Source organism: Cavia porcellus, unplaced genomic scaffold, assembly GCF_034190915.1.
Source record: "Cavia porcellus strain 051 isolate PalLab524CR breed Dunkin Hartley unplaced genomic scaffold, mCavPor4.1 scaffold_24, whole genome shotgun sequence".
Taxonomy (NCBI): Eukaryota; Metazoa; Chordata; class Mammalia; order Rodentia; family Caviidae; genus Cavia; species Cavia porcellus.
The window spans coordinates 4,104,880-4,125,220 of record NW_026947507.1 but is presented as its reverse complement, the minus strand read 5'-3'; the positions used below and the strand labels follow the sequence as shown (position 1 = coordinate 4,125,220).

General features: G+C 31.8%; 1 protein-coding gene across 4 annotated transcripts in view; it reads left to right on the top strand.

Annotated features, from left to right (window-relative positions):
• Nucleotides 1–20,341, top strand: part of Sgcz (sarcoglycan zeta) — a 943,286-nt gene that overhangs the window by 901,754 nt on the left and 21,191 nt on the right. For all 4 annotated transcript variants that reach the window (XM_063234590.1, XM_063234591.1, XM_063234588.1 and 1 more), the window contains one exon: nt 17,400–17,472. In XM_063234590.1, the coding sequence (XP_063090660.1) occupies nt 17,400–17,472 (73 nt within the window). The remainder of the gene's footprint in view (nt 1–17,399; nt 17,473–20,341) is intronic.

Sequence of the window (20,341 nt, the reverse complement as noted above, 5' to 3'; positions counted from 1 at the left end):
CCAGGTTGGTGGAAGAAAAAAAATCAAACTTCATGGAGAAAGTTTGCTTGGATTATCAGAAAAATCACAGAAGTCTGGAGATAAATGAAGGAAGTGAATTTGGAGATTTTAAGACAAGGGATGAGTACTGAATGGAGGCAAAAATCAATAATAAAAACCCAAAGCTAAATAAATATGTAGCATTGGAAAAGAGGAAAGCCAGCCTTGAGTACAGTATTTACATCTTCATGTGCAAGTTAAAGGTCAATTATTGAGCATCAAAGAAGCTTGAGGATGGGTATTTCTTCCTCCTCTTCCTTGCTTCTTTAGTCCTCCTTTCTTTTTCTATCTTCCTTCTTTCTGTAATGAAAGCAATCAAGGTCAAAGAGAGGCCAGAGGAAGCTGGAACCCGTGTGTGGAGGGAGAAAGGCGAGCCAGCGGCATCGGGCAGTGCAATAAATACAGTATCAGTGGAGCTTGAGAAGAAAGTCTAGCAGGACATAGAGCCTGGAAGAGGACCAAAGCCCAGCAAGGACTAAAGCATCGCAGAGGTTCAGCGTTCTTAAGGTCCCCAAGATTGGCCATGGCCATGCGTTGGGGATTGAGTTAGTAAATAAATACACTGAAGATAAGCACAGTGATGTTTCTGAATCATGGAGAAGGGGGGCATTATTTGAAAGGATAAAGCTCGAATTTTCAAGCACTTCTTTACCAATTATGTTGAACTGAAAGTACTAGCAGGAGCTTACGGCTTCTGTAATTCATAGGAATAGAAAGCAGAATAAATTTAAGTCGAAATCTGAGTCTATGTACGTGTCTGTGGCAAATAAACATTTCTTAGCACTGTCTACAGAGAGCTGGCCAGGGAGCAGTGACTCGTTTAACACTGAGCACTCCTAGTCTCAGATCTTGTTGCTTAAAAAAATCTCAACAAAAATAATAACACCTTGAAAAATTCCTGATTCTAGAGCTGAAACAGAAAGCAATGAGGGTATTTAGGATATCTCAGTGCAAAGTACCTGGAAGCGGTCATTAAGGATGTGGACACGTGAAAAAAACAAAGAAGCCAGTGGGCTAGCATGGGCACTCATACACAAAACATGTACCTATAGTAAATATGAAATATATTGCATAATTGCAATTATTTGATTTATTGAACAAGAATTTACTAATTCATATTCATGGATAAATACATAACTTCTTTCTTAGACTGAGATATCAGCTAAAATCTAGAAGCTAAATGTATTGTGTGTATTGTGTTGTCTTTTTAAAGAATTTTTTAGAATTTTCCAGTAAGGCGAACTGAGTCTATAGGTTTTGGTTTGGCAATTATTTCAATTATGCATTAAAACTCTCTATCATTTTTTTGAGTTTTCAGATGTTTACTTTGTGTTTCTTGATCTTTATTCTGATACATTTTTCCCTTCTCCCACAAGGCCTGAACTTATCATTCTTGCTGCTTCACAAACCCCTTCATATCCCAAGACCCAAGAATTTTTTCACTGGTCTGGGGATAAAGCGCTGTTATTCTCTCACTTACATCTTTCATAGACTTACAGGTTCCCTAATTTTTTTCATTTGATTTGGCTTTATTTTGCCCACTGGACAACACAGCTCTGGCGATATTCCACTGTTAATCTCCTTATTATACACTCATTTGTTAAGCCAATGTTTATTAAATGCATACTATAACACATAATGTACTATGTTCTACAGAATGTAGTGTGAAACATAGTGGCATGGTTCTTGTCATTGAGACTTATTATATAGTTAGGAACTTAGTAACTTTTTCTACAATATGGTCAGATTGTAAATATATTAGTATTTTAGTACTGTAAATTATTAGTATTTTCATTCTATACTGCCAATTATGACAACTCAATCCTGCAATATTAGCATGAAAGTAATCATTCGTAAATAGGTGAACAGGTGAATAGTTACACATGGATAAATAATTATTTATAGTGCTAAATTTTGAGATTCCTACAATTTTTGCAAATTACGAAATATTCTTTTGTGTTTTTAATTATATAACATCTAAAAAACCATTTTTAGCTCACACTTTTAAAGAAATGATAAAGAATTAAGTTTGTACAGTGGGTTGCAGATTGCCAATTCCTAATAAAGAAAGATGCGACTCAGGAAATAGCAAAAAATACATTTTTCAGCACCCCATAGTGGTAGCACAGTAAACAACCTTAGATCTAAAACACACTCCTGATTATTTCTACATTGCAGAAAAAGTTTTACCAGGACCTAATAATGTTTAAATTTGAAGCCTTGGAAATTTGTTATAACACTCAAGTCTTTTTGAAACAGGAGTAAAATACTATATATTAGCTGTGAATATTTAAGAGGTACGTTTTATTCTTCTCTAGCTTCTCCTCATGCAGACAGTTTGTGGTCTACATAGAGCTAAGCCGAATTGCACGTATATGGAGATATTTTGTAATATGTACGTACGGTTGCAGTTGCCTTTACTTATACCCAGAATGACTGCATGAACATATCTATAGGTCATTGTGCTGTAACGTACAGAATCTTAAGGTCTGTGTAGATGTTATGAATATGTACTGTTTGTGGAAATACATATGCAACAGGGATCAAAAATAATTTGAAATAATTTAAACAATAAATATTATATGGAATAATATTCTAATTAAAATTGTTTGAAATTAAGCAGATATGAAATTATCATTGTATCTTGTTATAAAAGGAGGTTTCAGGCTAGTAAGAAATAGTCAAGTATGGTGGTACAAGCCTGTAATCCCAGCACTTGGGAGGCTGAGGCAGGAGGATTGCTGTGAGTTTGAGACTAGCCTGGGCTACAAAATAAGCTCAAGCCTGGCCTGAACTGCATAGCAAGATCCTGTCTTTTTTTAAGAGGACAAAAAAAATAGAAGAAGAAATATATTGTAGTTGAAAATTCAGTATATGTAAGTATACATTCAGACTAAATTTTATCCACTTTCTAGGATTTCTCAACAAAGGCTTGTAGTAGTATTTCAAACATATGAAATAACAGGTTTTATATATCAAAGTATACTGAATCACTTACACTCTGATTTATATTTTTCTGCTGAAATCTGGTAGACCTATCTGAAATAGAGAACAAAATGACAAGTAATATACACAGCATGAAGAAATAAGTATTCTGGTATTAAAGTATCCATGCATTAACCATCCAATGGGTGTTTGGAAATGTTTAATTTTGGAAATGTGCTGATTACACAGTCTTGTAGTGCAATAAAGTACACTGAGTTTCATAACAGTCAAATGGTGGAGTTAGCAGTTCTGGACCCTTGATCTTCTAATGACAATATCAAAGCCAAGCAGAAAGTGTCAGAAACAACTTTTATTTTTTAAACTCTGAAAAAAATCAGAGAGTCATAGCATTCAAGTGAACATGGAATTAAGAAAAAGACGACTTTACAATGACCATGAATCTGTACTATTTTTCTGTGATATAGATTGATGTCTATATCAGTGGTGATATTAAAGCAAAAGCAATCTGTGATCTCCAAATGGGACTTTGGTCCCCAGATCATTGTAGATTATTATCACAGATTTCTGTATGTGTCTTTACTAACTTGTTTGGAAGACTCTGTGAAAGAAAAGCTGTTCACCTGTGTTTTGTTTACTTTGGGATTCTGGTCACAAGCAGGAAGAGAAACGGGGTCTTTCCAAAAACATTGCAAGCTAAACCAAAAATCAACAGATACTGAGACAAAAATTAAATTGAAAACCTAAACTATCCACCTATGGATCAAAAGCAAATACCAGGAATCTGTGGTAGAAAGAAGGACATTTCAAAAGCATACATGTATAGGAAAAATTTAAGTGTGCATGTTGCCCCAAGGAAGGATACATACTCAGAAAAGACCTAGAGGATTTCAAGCTTTCTTCAGGAGCTGATCTCAAAGCTGTGAGATAGCCTAAGTGTTGAGAGAAAGCCCAACTACAAGTGCATTTGCAATGACAGAAAGTGGTGTGTGTGTGTGTGTGTGTGTGTGTGTGTGTGTGTGTGTGTGCTGTTTTTCATTTTAGTTTTGAATTCCATTTTATTATTATTTTAGCTTTTGAATTTCAGAGAAATCTGTCAAAACATCAGCTGAACACAAGTCAGGAAATAGACTTCAGTAGCCATAGAGAAAAGATTTTAAAACACTCACCTAGATATTCTCAAGACTTAAAGAAAACATGTACAAAGAATGAAAAGAAATAAGGGAAATGTCGCATGTCCAAAGTAAGAATACTGATAAATAATATAAAAACAAACCAATGCTAGAGCTGAAAATTACAAGTGCTGAGATGGAACATTTGTTATAGGAGTTCAGCAACATATTTAAGCAGGTAGAAGAAATATAAACAGGAAGGCAATTGAAATTATTGATTCTGTGGAGCACAAAAAACTAAGCAATGATACAAAGTGAGCAGAAATTAAGGAGACCACAACACACCATCAGCTGGACCAATGGAGTGAATACAGGAACCCAAGAGACAAAAGAAAAATGACAATACAGGAGTAAATAACAACTTCTAAAATTTCATATTTGAAGAGAAGCATACACGTACACATTTGAGAAGCTTAACAAATTCCATGTACAATGACCGCAAGGCAACTGAAACACTTTATGGACAAACTGATATTTACAACAACATAATCCAAAAAAATTGTTACTAAGGTAGCAAAGATAAAGAATTTCTTGTCTTGTGTTAGGGAACAGTTGATTTCTCATGTGAAACCATGCATGACAGACTATGATGGGAATGGCATGCAGCACTTGAATACTGAAAGACAAAACTCTCGTAAGTAAATTATATATTCTGCAAACTGTTACTCCTAAATGGAGGAAAATTCAGACATTACTATATTTGGGTAGCATCGGGAATATTTAATCACTAGAATTCCCTTGCAAGAAATGCTGCAGGGAATCTCTCAAGATGAAATGCAATGAAATGACCTTAGGCAGTAACTCAAAACCAGATGAGTGAGGATTGTTAATGAAGGCATACACACAGGAAATGGAAAAATCCAACCTTAGTTTATTTATTGTTTGAAAGTCTATATATTTTTGTCAAGAATTTAAAAGATAAGTGAATAAATAAAACAATTTTGTCTAAGGCTCAGACAATTTAGAGCACTAATTATGTCAATACACTAAGAATGGTTGTACTTTTCAGATATCATGATAAAATGTAGCATTTTTTAAATAGCAGAGATGACAATGGCCAATATGTTTCAATTCTTTAAAAAAGTAGGCAACAAAGTGAAATTCTAAGACAAATAAGTCATATATTAATGTTACAGTTATAAGTTCTACCCTCAGTTTGACACATGGGGACCGGAATTTATTTTTAAGTTGTTGTTTAAATGGGAAACACTCATAGAAATACATAACTCCTACTCAGTAGACCCTAGATTATCAGAATTCTTCAATCAAGTAAGTATCCTGGCCAATGGCAACTTTTCACTGAAATCAAAAATTCATTTTCATGATTGTGCAGCTATTTTGAAGAGTAAGAGGGACAAAAAGTTGAGTTAGACAAGGAATAGCCAGGACAGTAATTATTGGAGAGACTGGACATGCAGTGATTAACAGCTTGCCTCTGACATTAGCACTTTACTGCCTTTCTGAAAAGTAATCTCAGGCAATTTAGTTAATAGTTATCAAATTCACCCATTTCTTATCTATAATAATAAGTGACAGCTCACTTTATTTGCACTGAATTAATGTGAGCCAACCCATATAAAGTATAGCATCTGTAACAGAGTTAACAGTAAATAAATGTTGGAGATCATTGTTTATTAAAACTAAAATATAGTCCTAATTGAGTATTATATGGTAATAAAGTGACTCTTTTCATATTGTGGCATGTCCTACAAAAGCCATTTAAATTTAATTGCTTACGAATTAATCCAAGTTTAATTCTCTCTTTAGCAATCATAGATTCCTTCAGTGGTGACATATAGCATGTTCAATAGTTACAAATGTTCTATTTGGTTAAGCTATGTTAGTTTATTCGATAACTTCATGTTATTAAACATGTTGAATTAATCCAATGAACCTCTACAGGGCTATCTTCAACTTTCTTCCAGAAATATTCTATGTATATAAATATTTCCACATTTAAGATTAATGCCTTGAAGTTGAATTGTTTTATTAAGTGGAGTAAACTATTTTTTTATTTTAAAAGAAATAAAAATGATGCTACAGAATTTCAAAATAATGTAATAGGCGATTAACAATGGTCAATATATAATATATAGTTATCTTCAAAGAGGTGCTTAGATTACAAGACATAGGCATGAAAAATTGGTTAAAAAATGAAAACACAAAAAATTCTTTCCTGCACACTGAGATTAGTGTTGTGATTCCCTATCTCGCATGTCGTTTTTCCTCTTCCCATTCTCCCTTTCCCCATCCCAGTTGTTCTTTCCTTTTGAGTAGTTTCTCCCTCTTTCACTTTCACATTATCTATCATACAGTTTGGATCTTAGTTATTCCTTCAGTTTTTTTACACTAGGGAGACAATACGAAATTCACGTGAGAGTCTGATTTATTTCACTTAGGATTTAGGATTTATTTTACTTAGTGATTTATTTCACTTATTTGCCTATAAAAGCCTAGAATTTATCCTTCTTTATAATTGACTAGTACTTCATTGTACAAAAATATCACATCTTTTTATTCATTCCTTGGCTGATGTCATTTGTGTTGTTATCTATCACAAACTATTGTATAAACATCAGTGTATGTATAGCACTGTGGTATGATATTTTTATTTCTTCTGGAAATATAACCAAAGGGGAATACTTGGGTCATATGGGACCTCCAAACCCAGTTTTTTGAGGAGTTTCCACACTGATTTCCACAGTAGTTTTACCAATCTACACACCCACCAACAGTGGGAAAGTTTATCCCCCCCCCTTGCCAATATTTGTTATTGGTTGATTTCTGGATTATAACCATTTTTTCTAGAGATAGAATCTCACTGTTGTTTTAATTTGCATTTCCTGAATGATAAATGATGCTGATAACTTTTTATATTTTTATTTGTCCAAATGACATAAACTCTTAAACCTTTGCATCTATTTGATTTTAATTAGCAGTGATCTGAAAATTTTCATATACCTGAATCATCAGAAGTCACCATTTTAAAACTGATTTTAGACTATAGATAATATCAAGCAATTCTAAAGTATATATATTAGCATAATATAGGTATGTATATGAAAATAATAATTTTAAAACCTTACACAGTACTATGAACAGATTTTTTTATTTTACATAAGGAAAAATTAAAACTTCAAAAAATTAACGATTTACTCAATGTCACTTTACTAGTAAGATATCATATTCAACTGTACCTCAAATTTTCTATTGTATATGTGGACCTTGATAGTTACTGTCAGAAAAGCCATATACTATATGTCATTTTGAGTAGTGATCTGGCAAAATAAACATTGCTACACAATAATTTAACTGAATAAAAACCCTGTCTGGTCAAGCCTGATACCTATTTTCTTTCTTCATGTGTGATTTTAGTCACTTTAACAACAGCATCTAAAATTTTGTGATTTAAAACAAGGATAGGAATTTGGTAAGGCCTGCTATTTTAAAACAGTTACCTAAAATAAACAGGTCGCTACTTCAAAAACAGTGATTTTTTTTCACTGAAAATGCTGTTTTGATGAGTCAAAAATACTTTAGTGGTCAATTTTCAACATGCTTGTAGTGGCCCCCATTTACTATGAGCTGAAAGTGGAAAACAGTAGTAAATAGCAGTTTATCTCAGTCATGAAAACTTTTCTACACCAGTTGTTTCAAAAGACTGAAACAAAATTGTGTATCTTTGTGTTTCTTTTATAATTCCCAGTTAATAGTAATGTGGGACTTTTATTTACTTATGAATAATAGTTTTCTTTTTTGATATATTGGTCATTCAGGTTTTGTTTTTATGAGTTATGAGATCATATTTTTGGGTCTTTTTTGTAGTGAGTTTCTTGTCATTTTCTTATTATTTGTAAGAGTGATTTATGTTTTATGATTTTAATTGTCAATTATACATGAACAAAGTATACTTTTTTGTTTTTAAACTTTGTTTATATACATGTTGCATTGAAAAATTTTATATTAATACAGTAAAATTTATCAGTTGGATTCTTAACACTAGTTCATGTACATTTCACCTAAGGGTTTGTCCTTACTGTCTGACTAAAAATATATATGTTCATGTTGGCACTTGCACAATATCAAACAGCTTTGATAAATAATGAGTCAAGGTCCTAGAAGATGGCTTGTTACATAAGATCTGTTGTATATCTCTCTTCAAATGTTACATAATTTTCTATTAGTTCTGTTAACTTTCTATTATCTTTCAGAGTTCCTTTTTATATAAAGGTTTATAAACCTTTGTAACAACTGTACTTGTGTTGCAAAGTCTTCTTTAACATCAAAGATGGTTCTGTGTGTGTGTGTGTGTGTGTGTGTGTGTGTGTGTGTGTGCATGTGTGCGTGTGCATGTGATGATGTCCTTAATCAATGTCAACTGTTTTCTTTATGGTACCAAATATATACAATTTCCTCTTACTCTATGAGAAATCCTTCTGGAACCAAAAATAATAAAAAGATGCTCCCCATGTTGTCTTCTACACATTTCATAATTTTATATTTTGCATTTCTAATTCAGCTAAATTATTTATATATGACAAGAGATAAAAGTTCATCTTCTCTATTTGTGTAAACAATTACCTTATCATTTATTAAGTATTTGATTCATTTGTGTTCAAAAGAAACTTTGCCATAAATCAAAATTTCATGTAAACATATCTGACACTGCGTTTCTAGGAATTGTCTTTTAAGCCATAAGTCTATTACTCTAAATCTATTACAGCTATAACTGACTTAATTATTAAAACCTTACAATAAATTTTTAACTACTATGGAAACTCTTCTTATGTATATTTTCAGTAGGGAGATATTCAGAGTGCCTTATTATGGTTAATACTTTATTATACAGACTTAGAATCAGCTCATTGGTTTTCATCAAAAAACTGTTTATGGTCTCATTGGATTTATATGGGAGGGGGGAATTAACAACTTTAGTGTCATCCTATATATGATCATAATACACTCATATATATATATATATATATATGAAATTTCTTCATTTTCATTAAATTTAATTGTTCATTTGATAAGGGGTCATACAGCTTTTATTAAAACATCATCAAGCCAAAATTATTCTCATTACTCTATTAAACTTTATGGCCACTTATTTGGGATGTTTTGTATAGAAAACCACATTCTCTTTGAATACTGATCATTTTCCTTTTATCCAAAACAATACACTTTCCAAGTGTCTTCATTTCCCCTTACTTATCTATCACGCAGTAAGATAAGAATTGTAGTACTGTACAGAGTTAAAGAGAATCTCAGAAGCCAAACAATGAAATCACCTTGTCTTAAATAAAATGTTATTATTTTTGTGTTAAATGTTTTAACATGTCACCAATAAATCTCAGATTGCTACAGATATTATTATTAATGACTCCATTGGGCAGAAGGAAATTAATCTTTTTCTTCTTTTCATAAATAATGCTACTCATTTTTTACATTAACCTTGAAACAAGTTTATATGAGCTTTCCAGTACTAAAGAGATACTTGTTATTATTAATTGACAAAGAGAAGAAGTTTATTTTGGTTCACAGTGTGGGATTGCAGCCCCTGAGCATGTGAATCCCTTGCTGTGGGCTTCTGTAGTGGTGCTGGGTGTATGGCAGGGGCACGTGCTGAGGCCGACTGCTCTCTTCATGAGCAGCTACACGAGGATGCAGCGGCTATGTTCCCACAATCCTCTGCGAGTGTCCACTCCAGTGACCCACAGATCTCCGCTCAGCCCGAGCCCCAAGACCAACATTACGATGTGTGGACCTTTGAAAACATTCAGTAGCAAAATTACAGGAAATGTTGGCTTTCGTGGTTTGGTTTAATCTTTTCACATGGTTGTAGAAGTCTCCATCAATAAATTGCTGTAATGAATTTTATTAAACACTTTCCTGTTTGTCACCCAAGTTCATATTTATGTGGTATATTTTAAAGAAATGGTCCTGATATTCTTAATTTGTTACTGATTGCAACATATTCACATGATTTTTAGAATACTGGTATCTGTGCTCAGTACTCTAAATGAGTCTAAATTTTCTTTCAAATTTTTTATCACAAAGTTTACTATATAATACATATAATTTAAATTAGTGCATAATAGCTATATAAAGTAGCATGTTTTATTTTTGTATAACTGTACATGCACAGGACATATGTCAATTATTTCAGATTATCAACTTTCCTTTAACTCACCTCTCTTCCAATACCCTTACTCTTCTTAATATTCTCCATTCTAATATCAAATTATTTCTCTTCTTTTTATAAATAAATGTGATATTTTACCTTTTGTGTTGGGCTTATTTCACTTAAAATCTTGGTCTCCATTTCCTCCATTTTCCTGCAAATGACAGAAATTCATGTTTCCTTATGTCTAATTAATAGTCTATTATGTATATATAAAATACATTTTAAAATTCATTCTTTGGTTGGTGGGCACTTAAGCTGTTTCCATTGCTTCTTTATTCTGAATTACATTGTAAGAAACATAAATATTGAATTATCTATATAATGTGTTGGCTTTAATGTTTTTAGGAATGTATCTGCAAGTGTATAGCTGGATAAAATGGTAAACAAGTCTGTAATATTTTGTTGAAATTCCACACTGATTTTCAGAATGGTTCTATTAATTTACATTCCCACCAACCCTGTAGAAGAATTTGATGCATGTCATGAAAGAATATTTGATAAAGAGTTAGACATTCTGAAGAAAAGGCAAACACATCTTGGAAATGAAAAGATCAATAAGACAAATAAAAGATTCAGTGGAAATCTCATCAGAAGACCAAGAAGACAGTGTATCAGGACTTGAAGATAAAGGTGATGAATCATTACATTTAGACAACAATAAGGAAAAAAGTAAAAAAATTATGAAAATATAGACACACTATAGAGGAGGCGTTTTGAATTCCAAACACATATCACCAGAGGAGATGCTACTCGGATCATATCACAGCTAAAATGTCAGGAGTCAGAGCAAATAAGTAATTTTGGAAGCTGCAAGAGAAAAATGCCAAATCACTTATGAACTCAAACCTGCTAGAAAACAGCAGACTTCTCAGCAGTCTCTCAAGGGCAAGGAGGAGCAATATAATGTATTCCCAGTTCTAAAGCAAAATAATTGCCAATTTAAATTATAATACCCAGAAAAGTCACCCAACATGATAAAGAAGAAATGAATATACTTTCATATGCAGACCTGGACTGGATTTTGTATCAAATATACCCTCAAATTCTTAGAATATTATTTTTTATTATTTTCCATTTTTCTGGAAAAGTATCTGAATGGACTTTTATTTTAGGCCTACTTGCAGGATTCTCAATAAAAGTTTGATTCTTATACTCTATAGTGAGATGCTATAACATGCATATAAATACAGGGGATATATTTGTGTATCATAACTTATACTTTCTGGCAAAATATGAACACTTCATATTAAGATATTGCATGACAATTGAACCAGTCTGTGGTGACATATTTCAAGGAATTTCAGAAATGTAAAGCCCGAATCTATTAGCCACATAGTGAACTCTGATGGATTATTTTTATATCTTATTATTTTTAGGGACACTGTGTACCTAACAGCATACACATACATGATACATGATGATATAATGATACAAGAGTTTTAAAGATTCTTGAACTGGACTGAAAATTCCTGAATTGGACTTGGTATAATTTTTGTAAAATGTTAAGAGCTTAGTCTACATGGATTTGATTTTAACATAAGGTCCCGGTTTTTGGCAGTCACTACTGTGACTGTGCAAAGTGCACTTTTTCCTACATGTGTTTTCCCACAAAGATTCTGACTCAGTCTGAAAATACTTTATTTTTTAACACATCTCCAAACACTAAAACTTTGTATCCTTTGACTAACATCTTTTTCTTCTCCCTTCCCCTCACCCCAGCTGCCAGTGATCAATATTCCCAGTTTTCATGAGACTGAATTTTTGTATTTGACGTATTATTGATATCAAATAGCATTGCAATTCTATGCTTGGTTTGTTTCATTTATCATAATTTCCTCTACTTTTAGTGACGTTGTTACAAGTCATAAGATTTCCATCATTTTGAGACAGTATAGTATTCTATCATTTCTTTTATCTTTTGAAAATCTTTAGAATTAGGTAAGGAAACATGATTTGCATCCAATAGTAAATGTCTTGTGTTATTTTTAGATTATTATAAATACTCAATTAAAAGTAAGGAGATTTTAAAATATTTTCTTTTTTTGTAAGTGTTAGCAGCTTATCCCTGAGGCTCAAATGAACAGTATGATGTGGCTTTCTCATCTTTTGTTTTCAATGGAAAGATAAGCGTAACTATATTTTGTTCTTTTACCAAATGAGTTAATATTGACTTATAATAATAGTTTGAATGCATTTAGTTCATCATCTTATTTTAAAAACCAAATTTATTTTAAAGTTAAAGAACTATGCTGGGAAACATAAACTTAGCATACTTTATAAATTATATGAGAAAAAAATCATTGATTCATGCTTTTATTAATTTTATCCTCATTTTTTCACTTATTGATAATCTAGTATGTACCAGAATCCATAGTAAAAATGAAGTACATAAATTTGATTAATATAAAGTCCGAGTTTTTAAGGAACTCATAAATAACTGGTAAGAGTTTAAAGTAAATTGCCGGGCAATTATTTATTTTACCTGCTATGGCAGTAATTTTCATGACAGTTATATTTACAAATTTACAAATATACTTACAAATTTAAGACAATTTCATTTTATAGAATACAATTTGGTGTATTAGAGTACAACTGGCAAAAACACAAGTGATATTGAAACTGTATCAGGAAGTACAGTGATATGGAAGCTGACCCAGCAAAGTTCAGTGTGGGTCCTCTGATTCGGGTATGGATCCATATCCATATGGTTGTTCCATAATTCAAATGATGTCTTTTTTAAAAGGAAGACTAAATTTTAAGGATAAGATTTTTTGAAATTTTGATCTTTATGAAAGTTTATCAATCATATCTATAAGACAGTGTTTTACTGAAGAACCCAATAGCATGTAATGAATATGTGTTTTAATCTTTTGCCTAAAGAGAAAAATATATGCACCGCATATACAGTTCTAGAGCATATATGATAGGCTTGAAATGAGTCAAAAATTTGAAAATTGTAAATATGTTCAGGTAATGATAAGCTCACATTTTTCATAAAAGGTGAGGAGATTAATCAACATGTCTCATAGAAGAATAAAGCAAACAGCACAGGGTAAGGGATAGTGTCAGATTACCAAATATGGAAGGCTGGGTAAAGCGGTTCTAGAATTTGAAATAATAATTCTAGAATTTGTGTTCAAGGGAGATATCAATAGGTTTGATAGGATTACTGGAGCAGTGGATAATCTATTTTCAGAAGTTGGCTGAACACACCAACAGCTTTTGTACCACTAACTTAAAAGTGTAAATTAAGCAGTGTATGTTGAAATTGGTTGATTTTCCTTTGTATAATGGTCAATAATGCATTTTAACTAAGAATTCTTAGTGAATTTTCTAATATTGTTATTCCATCCATATCCAAAAATAATATATTTTCTGTTCAGTTGAAAGTCCAAATTTACTTCCACTTGCATTTGGAGAGTAATGAGAAGATGTATAATATATGAATTTTCACATGTTGGAAAAAGTACTTTAACTTGTGTAAAACATACAAGGTTCCTCAGACTTTGTATTATTCAGAACCAGAGATTGTGTTATTCAGAACTTTTGTATACTTTTTGTATACAAAAACCACAGGGTTTAATTGCTTGTCAAATATCAAAACAAATTAGAGAAGACCTTGGAATGAAGTGATAGAGTTCACCATTTAATGTGTGATTTGATCATTTAAAGTTGGAGGAAACAGGTGTAAATAAGGTGGTGGGAGTTGTGGTATGCAGATTTTCTAAGGAAGCTGAGTATGTTCACTAACGAATGCTTCAAATGTGTAGATAATGAATAAATAGGATGATTTCTGCCCCTTGAGAGCTTGATAAATTTGCCCTGGCCTTCATCCTTATTCTAGATTTGAAATTTAAAGTATTGCCTGCCGTTCTTGTGAATCGGCATGAGACAGGGGAAGGGAGGAAACTGTCACATTCTGTTAACCACTTTTGACGTAAAAGCTCTGAATCCCTCCTTGTGGAAGACTCTCTACAGTACCACACTAACCTGTATGTGAAAGTAATTTACTTCTATCCCTTTATTCCCCCCAAATAATAAATAATTATGATCATGATGCATTAGATCCAAAAATTAAAAGCTGCTAGTTTTCATTCTGAAAACAATACAAATACACTTTTTTAAAATCTAATTTTCAAGTTCCTTTCTTCCACCATGAAGTATCTCTGTCTTTTTGCTTCCTCTTTTTTCTACTTTGGCTTCTTTCTCTTTTTTGTGTGGAATCTTATGGATAAATAGTTTCCATAGGTATGTATGAATATCACTGAGTTGATAAAAGGTAGTTAGGACATAATACTTAGAGTGTAGATTTACAGTATTGATTCCATGTAAAGTATAGGTAGTTAATTCATGAGTGATACTTACATTAATATGATACTGGGTTTTTTTCTTATTTTTTTTTCATGTTCATTGAGGCTTTTTTTCTCATTTCCATTAGGGGTTTTAAAACAGTAGTATCTCAAAGTCTTCAATTGTTTTCAAATATGAAGTAGGATCACTACCTAGATATCTTTTTCTTTTCCAATACAGAGCAGCAGAATGTGGCCCTGTGCAAATTACCAGCAGTAATGTATTCAATAAAATGGTATATGTGTGTCTATATAATGCTTGTCCATTTCATACCTGTCTTCCTCTTTGATATCCACGCTTTATAGTTTTGTGGCAAATGAATATCGAGCAGTTGTTAGGAATACCAGAAACAGTATATACTCCTCAGCTAATTTGGAGTATATTTGAGTTCAGTGTTACTTGATTATTCTAAATATTTTAATATATATCATTGCAAACACTGCATACTGTAAGTAACTTGGTAGTTAGCTGAAGTTTCAAGTTGACTCAATGTCCTATGTTTATATTTTTCTAATCTGGAAAGCCTAATAGTATGATACTTATAAAAATTCCTAATCCATAGAAAATGTATTTCTGATTTTTTCCTACCAGTAAAGTCAATATCTGTTTCATAAAGCTTTTATCTACTCTGTAGGACTATCTTAAAGGTCATTAATTTTTGGTAATTTGGCCTCAAAAGGGAGAGTGAGAGTAAGTTTTTCACTGTCTAGAAATCTTTGCTTAGTTGTTCATAATTCATTATGTTGAGCCTCAGCAGTGATAGTATCATCGATTTAATTCTTTAAGAATATTTTAAAAATCATTAAAATGTTTCAATATTAAAACTTAGAATTATGACCTCCATAACTTTTTAATCATTACTGAATTATTAAACTTTTGAAACTTTCTACTTTCTTTTTCACCAATATATTTTTCCCTAAATCACTATCTGTACCAGTCTGTTTGAAAATAAATACTGTCACTGTTCACTTATTACATTATAGTCACCTTGTCTGGAAAATTATCATAATTGTATAACAGTGGAAACTAGTTTATGAACTTTGCACATAGATAACTGTCATATATGGATATTATATTTTATATCAAAATGTCAAAGACTCTCTTTGAGATAGGAAGTTTTATATATTAGAAAATACTTTCAAATGTCACCACTGGAATAATTTTATAATTAGAACTTTCTCAAAACTAGTATTTTATATTTGAAGACTTACTTTAAGGAATTTTCCACTTACAGAAATAAAATATCTAACACAAATATCAAGAGGGCAAAACCCTTAAAGAAATATTGTTCTGAATTTGTGAAAATACTTAAAAGAATAAACACTATGTTCTCTTCAGCGATTCTTTAAGAAAAAGAAATAGTAAAATTCAGTAAAAGGTCAACAAATGCCCATAGCTTTTAGGTTATAAAATGAAATCTGTAAACTTAAGGATTTACTGCAACCAATATTCTTTCCCTGAGAACCATAATATGTATCAAATTATGTCACAGTCTTTGAAAAAAGATCTCTTCCTTTGTCATTCAATGTTAAGATCCATGCTCTTTTGTTTTATTTGTTTATATGCGTAGATGTTTTTTAAAATTTTTATTAGTACACATTTGTAATTCTTAATGATTGCATTCATTGAGGGAGATATTATGCTGTTATTCTGTCCTATGGTTCTAATATACTTTCTTATATGGCCAGTTATTTTTTAATTTGAAACTTGGGCTCTAATCTTCTACTAGAAATTTCATGACTTTTTATTAAATTAGTATAGTTTAACTGTCCTTCATATTATCAATATTAAATTATATTTTTTAGGTTTAAATTTATTTCATTTTATTATTAAAATAGCATGGAAGATATTTGTGCAAAAGGCATGACATTTGTGCAAGAAGATATTTCAGAAGATTAGATCAGAAAGAAAATAAAGTTTAAAGGAAATTATCTAAGACATATATATATAAATTATTTAGCAAATGGTTTGTCATCACAGTTTTTTTAAAAGAAAAACATTTTCATCTTACTTGTAAGAAGAAAACCATTCTATTTTTTTCTCAGTTGAGTAGCAGTAACTTTCTAGGAGTCTAGAAAATCAAATGGAGTCAGTAAATGAAAGTTTAAACAGAAAGTCACTCAACTGATCAGGGAGATAGTGCAGGGCCTTTTCAGACAGTTACGAGCCTCTATGACTTCAACTACAGTATAATGAACTGAAGTTGTTCTTAGTTTGAGATAAACTCCAGAGAGGTCAAAGTAATATGAATGTTCTCGCTGTTTGATGATCACTATAAGCCTACATGTGAGAGTCAAATACCACATGAAACCTAGCTTTAAGTAACTAGTCAAATGCTACACTAAAGCCCCTCTATACTTTCATTTATGGTTTTCTCTTTGTAGGAAGTTAGACGTCAATATTGTGACTTTCTTTTCCTCAGATTCACCTGAGAAATAAGGCAGATGAATGAAAGAGATATTCCATCACTTGATCAGAAATTGCAAGCTCTGACTCACCCTGAAATGGCATACTTTAAAGCAGTTTACTCTTTTAGACTTACCATCATTAGCTCTTTACTAACGATGTCCTTCATCTAGTATTTCTTTTCTATTTTATCTACTCCTACTTCCAGTTTACCTGTTTTGAAAAAAAATACTTGATGCACAAATATAGAAATGAAATCCAGTGTGTCTCTGGACTTGCTTATGATGTGTTTATGCTGCCTGCAGGCACTGAGGGAGCCGTGTTTGGGCGATCGGTGGAGACACCTCACATCAGAGCAGAACCGTCCCAGGACCTCAGGTAAGCTCTCCCTTCTTCCCCACAATGTACTTACCATCAATACTGACCGATCTTGATAGGTGAAGAACTAAAGTAGCACGGGTGCTATGGATACTTGACATTCCATAGCTCCATGGTAAAGTTACTTGACAGCAAGAAAGCGTGAGTTGTTACTGTTCCAATGTCACTACATTTTCCAGGTGTATTTACAATGTGTACAAATATAATAGGCAGTTAGGGTGTAAAAAGGGCGAGAGAGCTAGTTATTGAGGAAGTTGCGGAAGGACTGATAAGAGTGTCTGTAATGTCTCTTGTTTTCTTCAAAATAGCTGTCAATGTCTTCATACATATTGAAATCAAATAATTAAAAACAGACTAAAACCAATCAAAACCAAAAATGAAAGCATTATTTCGACTTCAAAACAAAATGATAGGAAATCATCAATGGCTACCATGTTGCCTTGTTTACTTCAATGTAGCTGTTCATACCATCACACATAATAAAATCAATTCTTGTAAACTCTTTAGGTGAAGTTCTAGAAATCCTGTATTATTTACATTGTTTTGCTCTGATCTGCTTGGTTCTATTTTGTTTTATTCTCTTTAAAATAAAAAAGTAGGGTTTCTGGAAAATCTCTTGCAGACTATGAAATACAAGATGTACTTAACCACAAAAAAGGGAGGCAGAGAATAGGGAGCCCTTTAACTGATCAGGGAGTGTTATGTATTGGGAACTGAAAAATCAGTGAAAATGGTGATCTAGAAAAGGAAGGATTGCATTGCATTGTGATGGTTCTCTCTTTCTAGTAGTCTTCCTATAAGCTGCTTTCTCCGCTAATGAGAAACACAATCATGTAAATGTAAAATTTCTGCCTACATAGGACTCTGACAGAATTTTTCCGAAGAGAATCAAAGTAATGTTTTATAACAGTTGAAATTTTAATGTGTAAGAAACTGATACATAAATATTTCAATTTAAAAAGTAAATTAACTTAGTGGCTTAAAGGTTACATAATTAATTTCTGATAAGTGAATCACACTTCGCGATATATTTACTACAATATTTTTTAAAAGACAGCAATTGTGATAAATAAAAAATATATTCACATGTTTAAAATCACTGTCAAGTTACATAATAGTATCAACATGACAAAATTTCCCCTGTAGAAAACATAATAAGAATATTCTATTAATTAGAAAACACAATTTTTCATAAAGATCATTGTTCAGTCATTTTCATTTAATAAGCAGAAAAAATGCTACAATGAAAACAAAAGAATTCAAATTTCAATACAAAAAGCATAGTTTTACGACAATACGTTTTGCAGACTTGTATGCATTTTCATAAATACAATTATTTAGTGCTGAATTAATAGATCCAGCCAGAATGAATGCTATATTCAGATGACTTTTCCCCCAAATCAGAGGAACAGTCATGGAAGGACCGTGCAAAATAAACTGTAAGCAATGTAAAGTTCATCTACAACATTCTCCTAAAATAATCATGATTGATTAAATGATGAAATAAGATTAACAGCTACTTTGTGAAATATATTGCCTTTTAAGCTTCTCATGAGGAAACCTGTTTTACTCTTTCAAATTTTAAAAGTAACATAATGACCACCTAGAATATGTTCTATAATTTCATTTAATTTAATCATAAATCCTCTTCTGTTTATAAATAGCAACCTAGACACAAATTGTTAATATTTTTAAATAAAATTTAGATAGTATCATTTTAGAAAGGATTTATGCAAGCTATGCCAGGATATTAGATTCGCGGACATGTGTTGCTTTATGCTAAGACTTCTAATGACCTCCGTTTCTCACTAATTGAGAAACAGATTCAACAAGCTAGGGAACAATACCAGGAAAGTGAGCCACATCATATGATCCAAACTTTTTTTTATAAGGGCAACGAAATACTTACACTATGCAAAAGCCAGAGGGATTTAAGCATGCTGAGGAATGCATGCTAATAGCATCTCATAATGTGCTAAGATCTTGACGTGTATATAGCCCTTTTCTCAGGAATTCAGCAACCCCTGTGTGTTTATTTTATTATTTTCTACCTAAGAATATCATAAATTCCAGTAGAATAGGAGCCACAAGTTCCTGGCTTATCAGTGCTACAGCAGGCACAATGGTATCTAATAAATAATAGCTTGATAAATATTTATTAACTTGAACTACTGAAACAGAAAAACTGTATAATGAAAAACTAAACAAATGTGATATAGGGAATGTGGCAGCTGTAGGACACTTGGATGACATAGCTATCAATCATTTTACGATTGTTCTCATAAACAAATAATAAAGTAAAACAAATACCACAGTATCTCACTCCTATCTGGAATAAATAATAAAGTCACACTCACAGAAGTTGAGAGCAGAGTGGCACTTGCAAGACACTGAGGAGCGTACTGGGGAGGTCTGGGTGGAATCTAAAGGGATTGCTGGATTTTGAAGAGATGTCTGTTTAATCCTGTGCAAACATTAAACAATGCACACATGTATTAAAACTTTAAATGGAACCCCATAAATGTGTATATATTATGTGTCATATGTATAACTTGGAAATTAAGTTAACAAATAAAACTACAATAAATTACAGTTAAATTTAATATGTGTGAATTTAACAATTTACCCCAAAAATGTTTAACTTTCTAATTTTTAAAAGAAAATCTCTTATGTCTACTGTTTCAGTAATTATTTACTAATGTTATATTTTACTAATAAATCTATTATTAAAAGAATATGAACTTACTAATATTTTATTTCTCTTGCTGACATGTCTTGAAATTTACAAATATGAATCTGAATTAAATTATAATTATAATGTTTCTATATACTGTATGTAGTGTTTCTGGGTTTTATTTTGTAATCATTC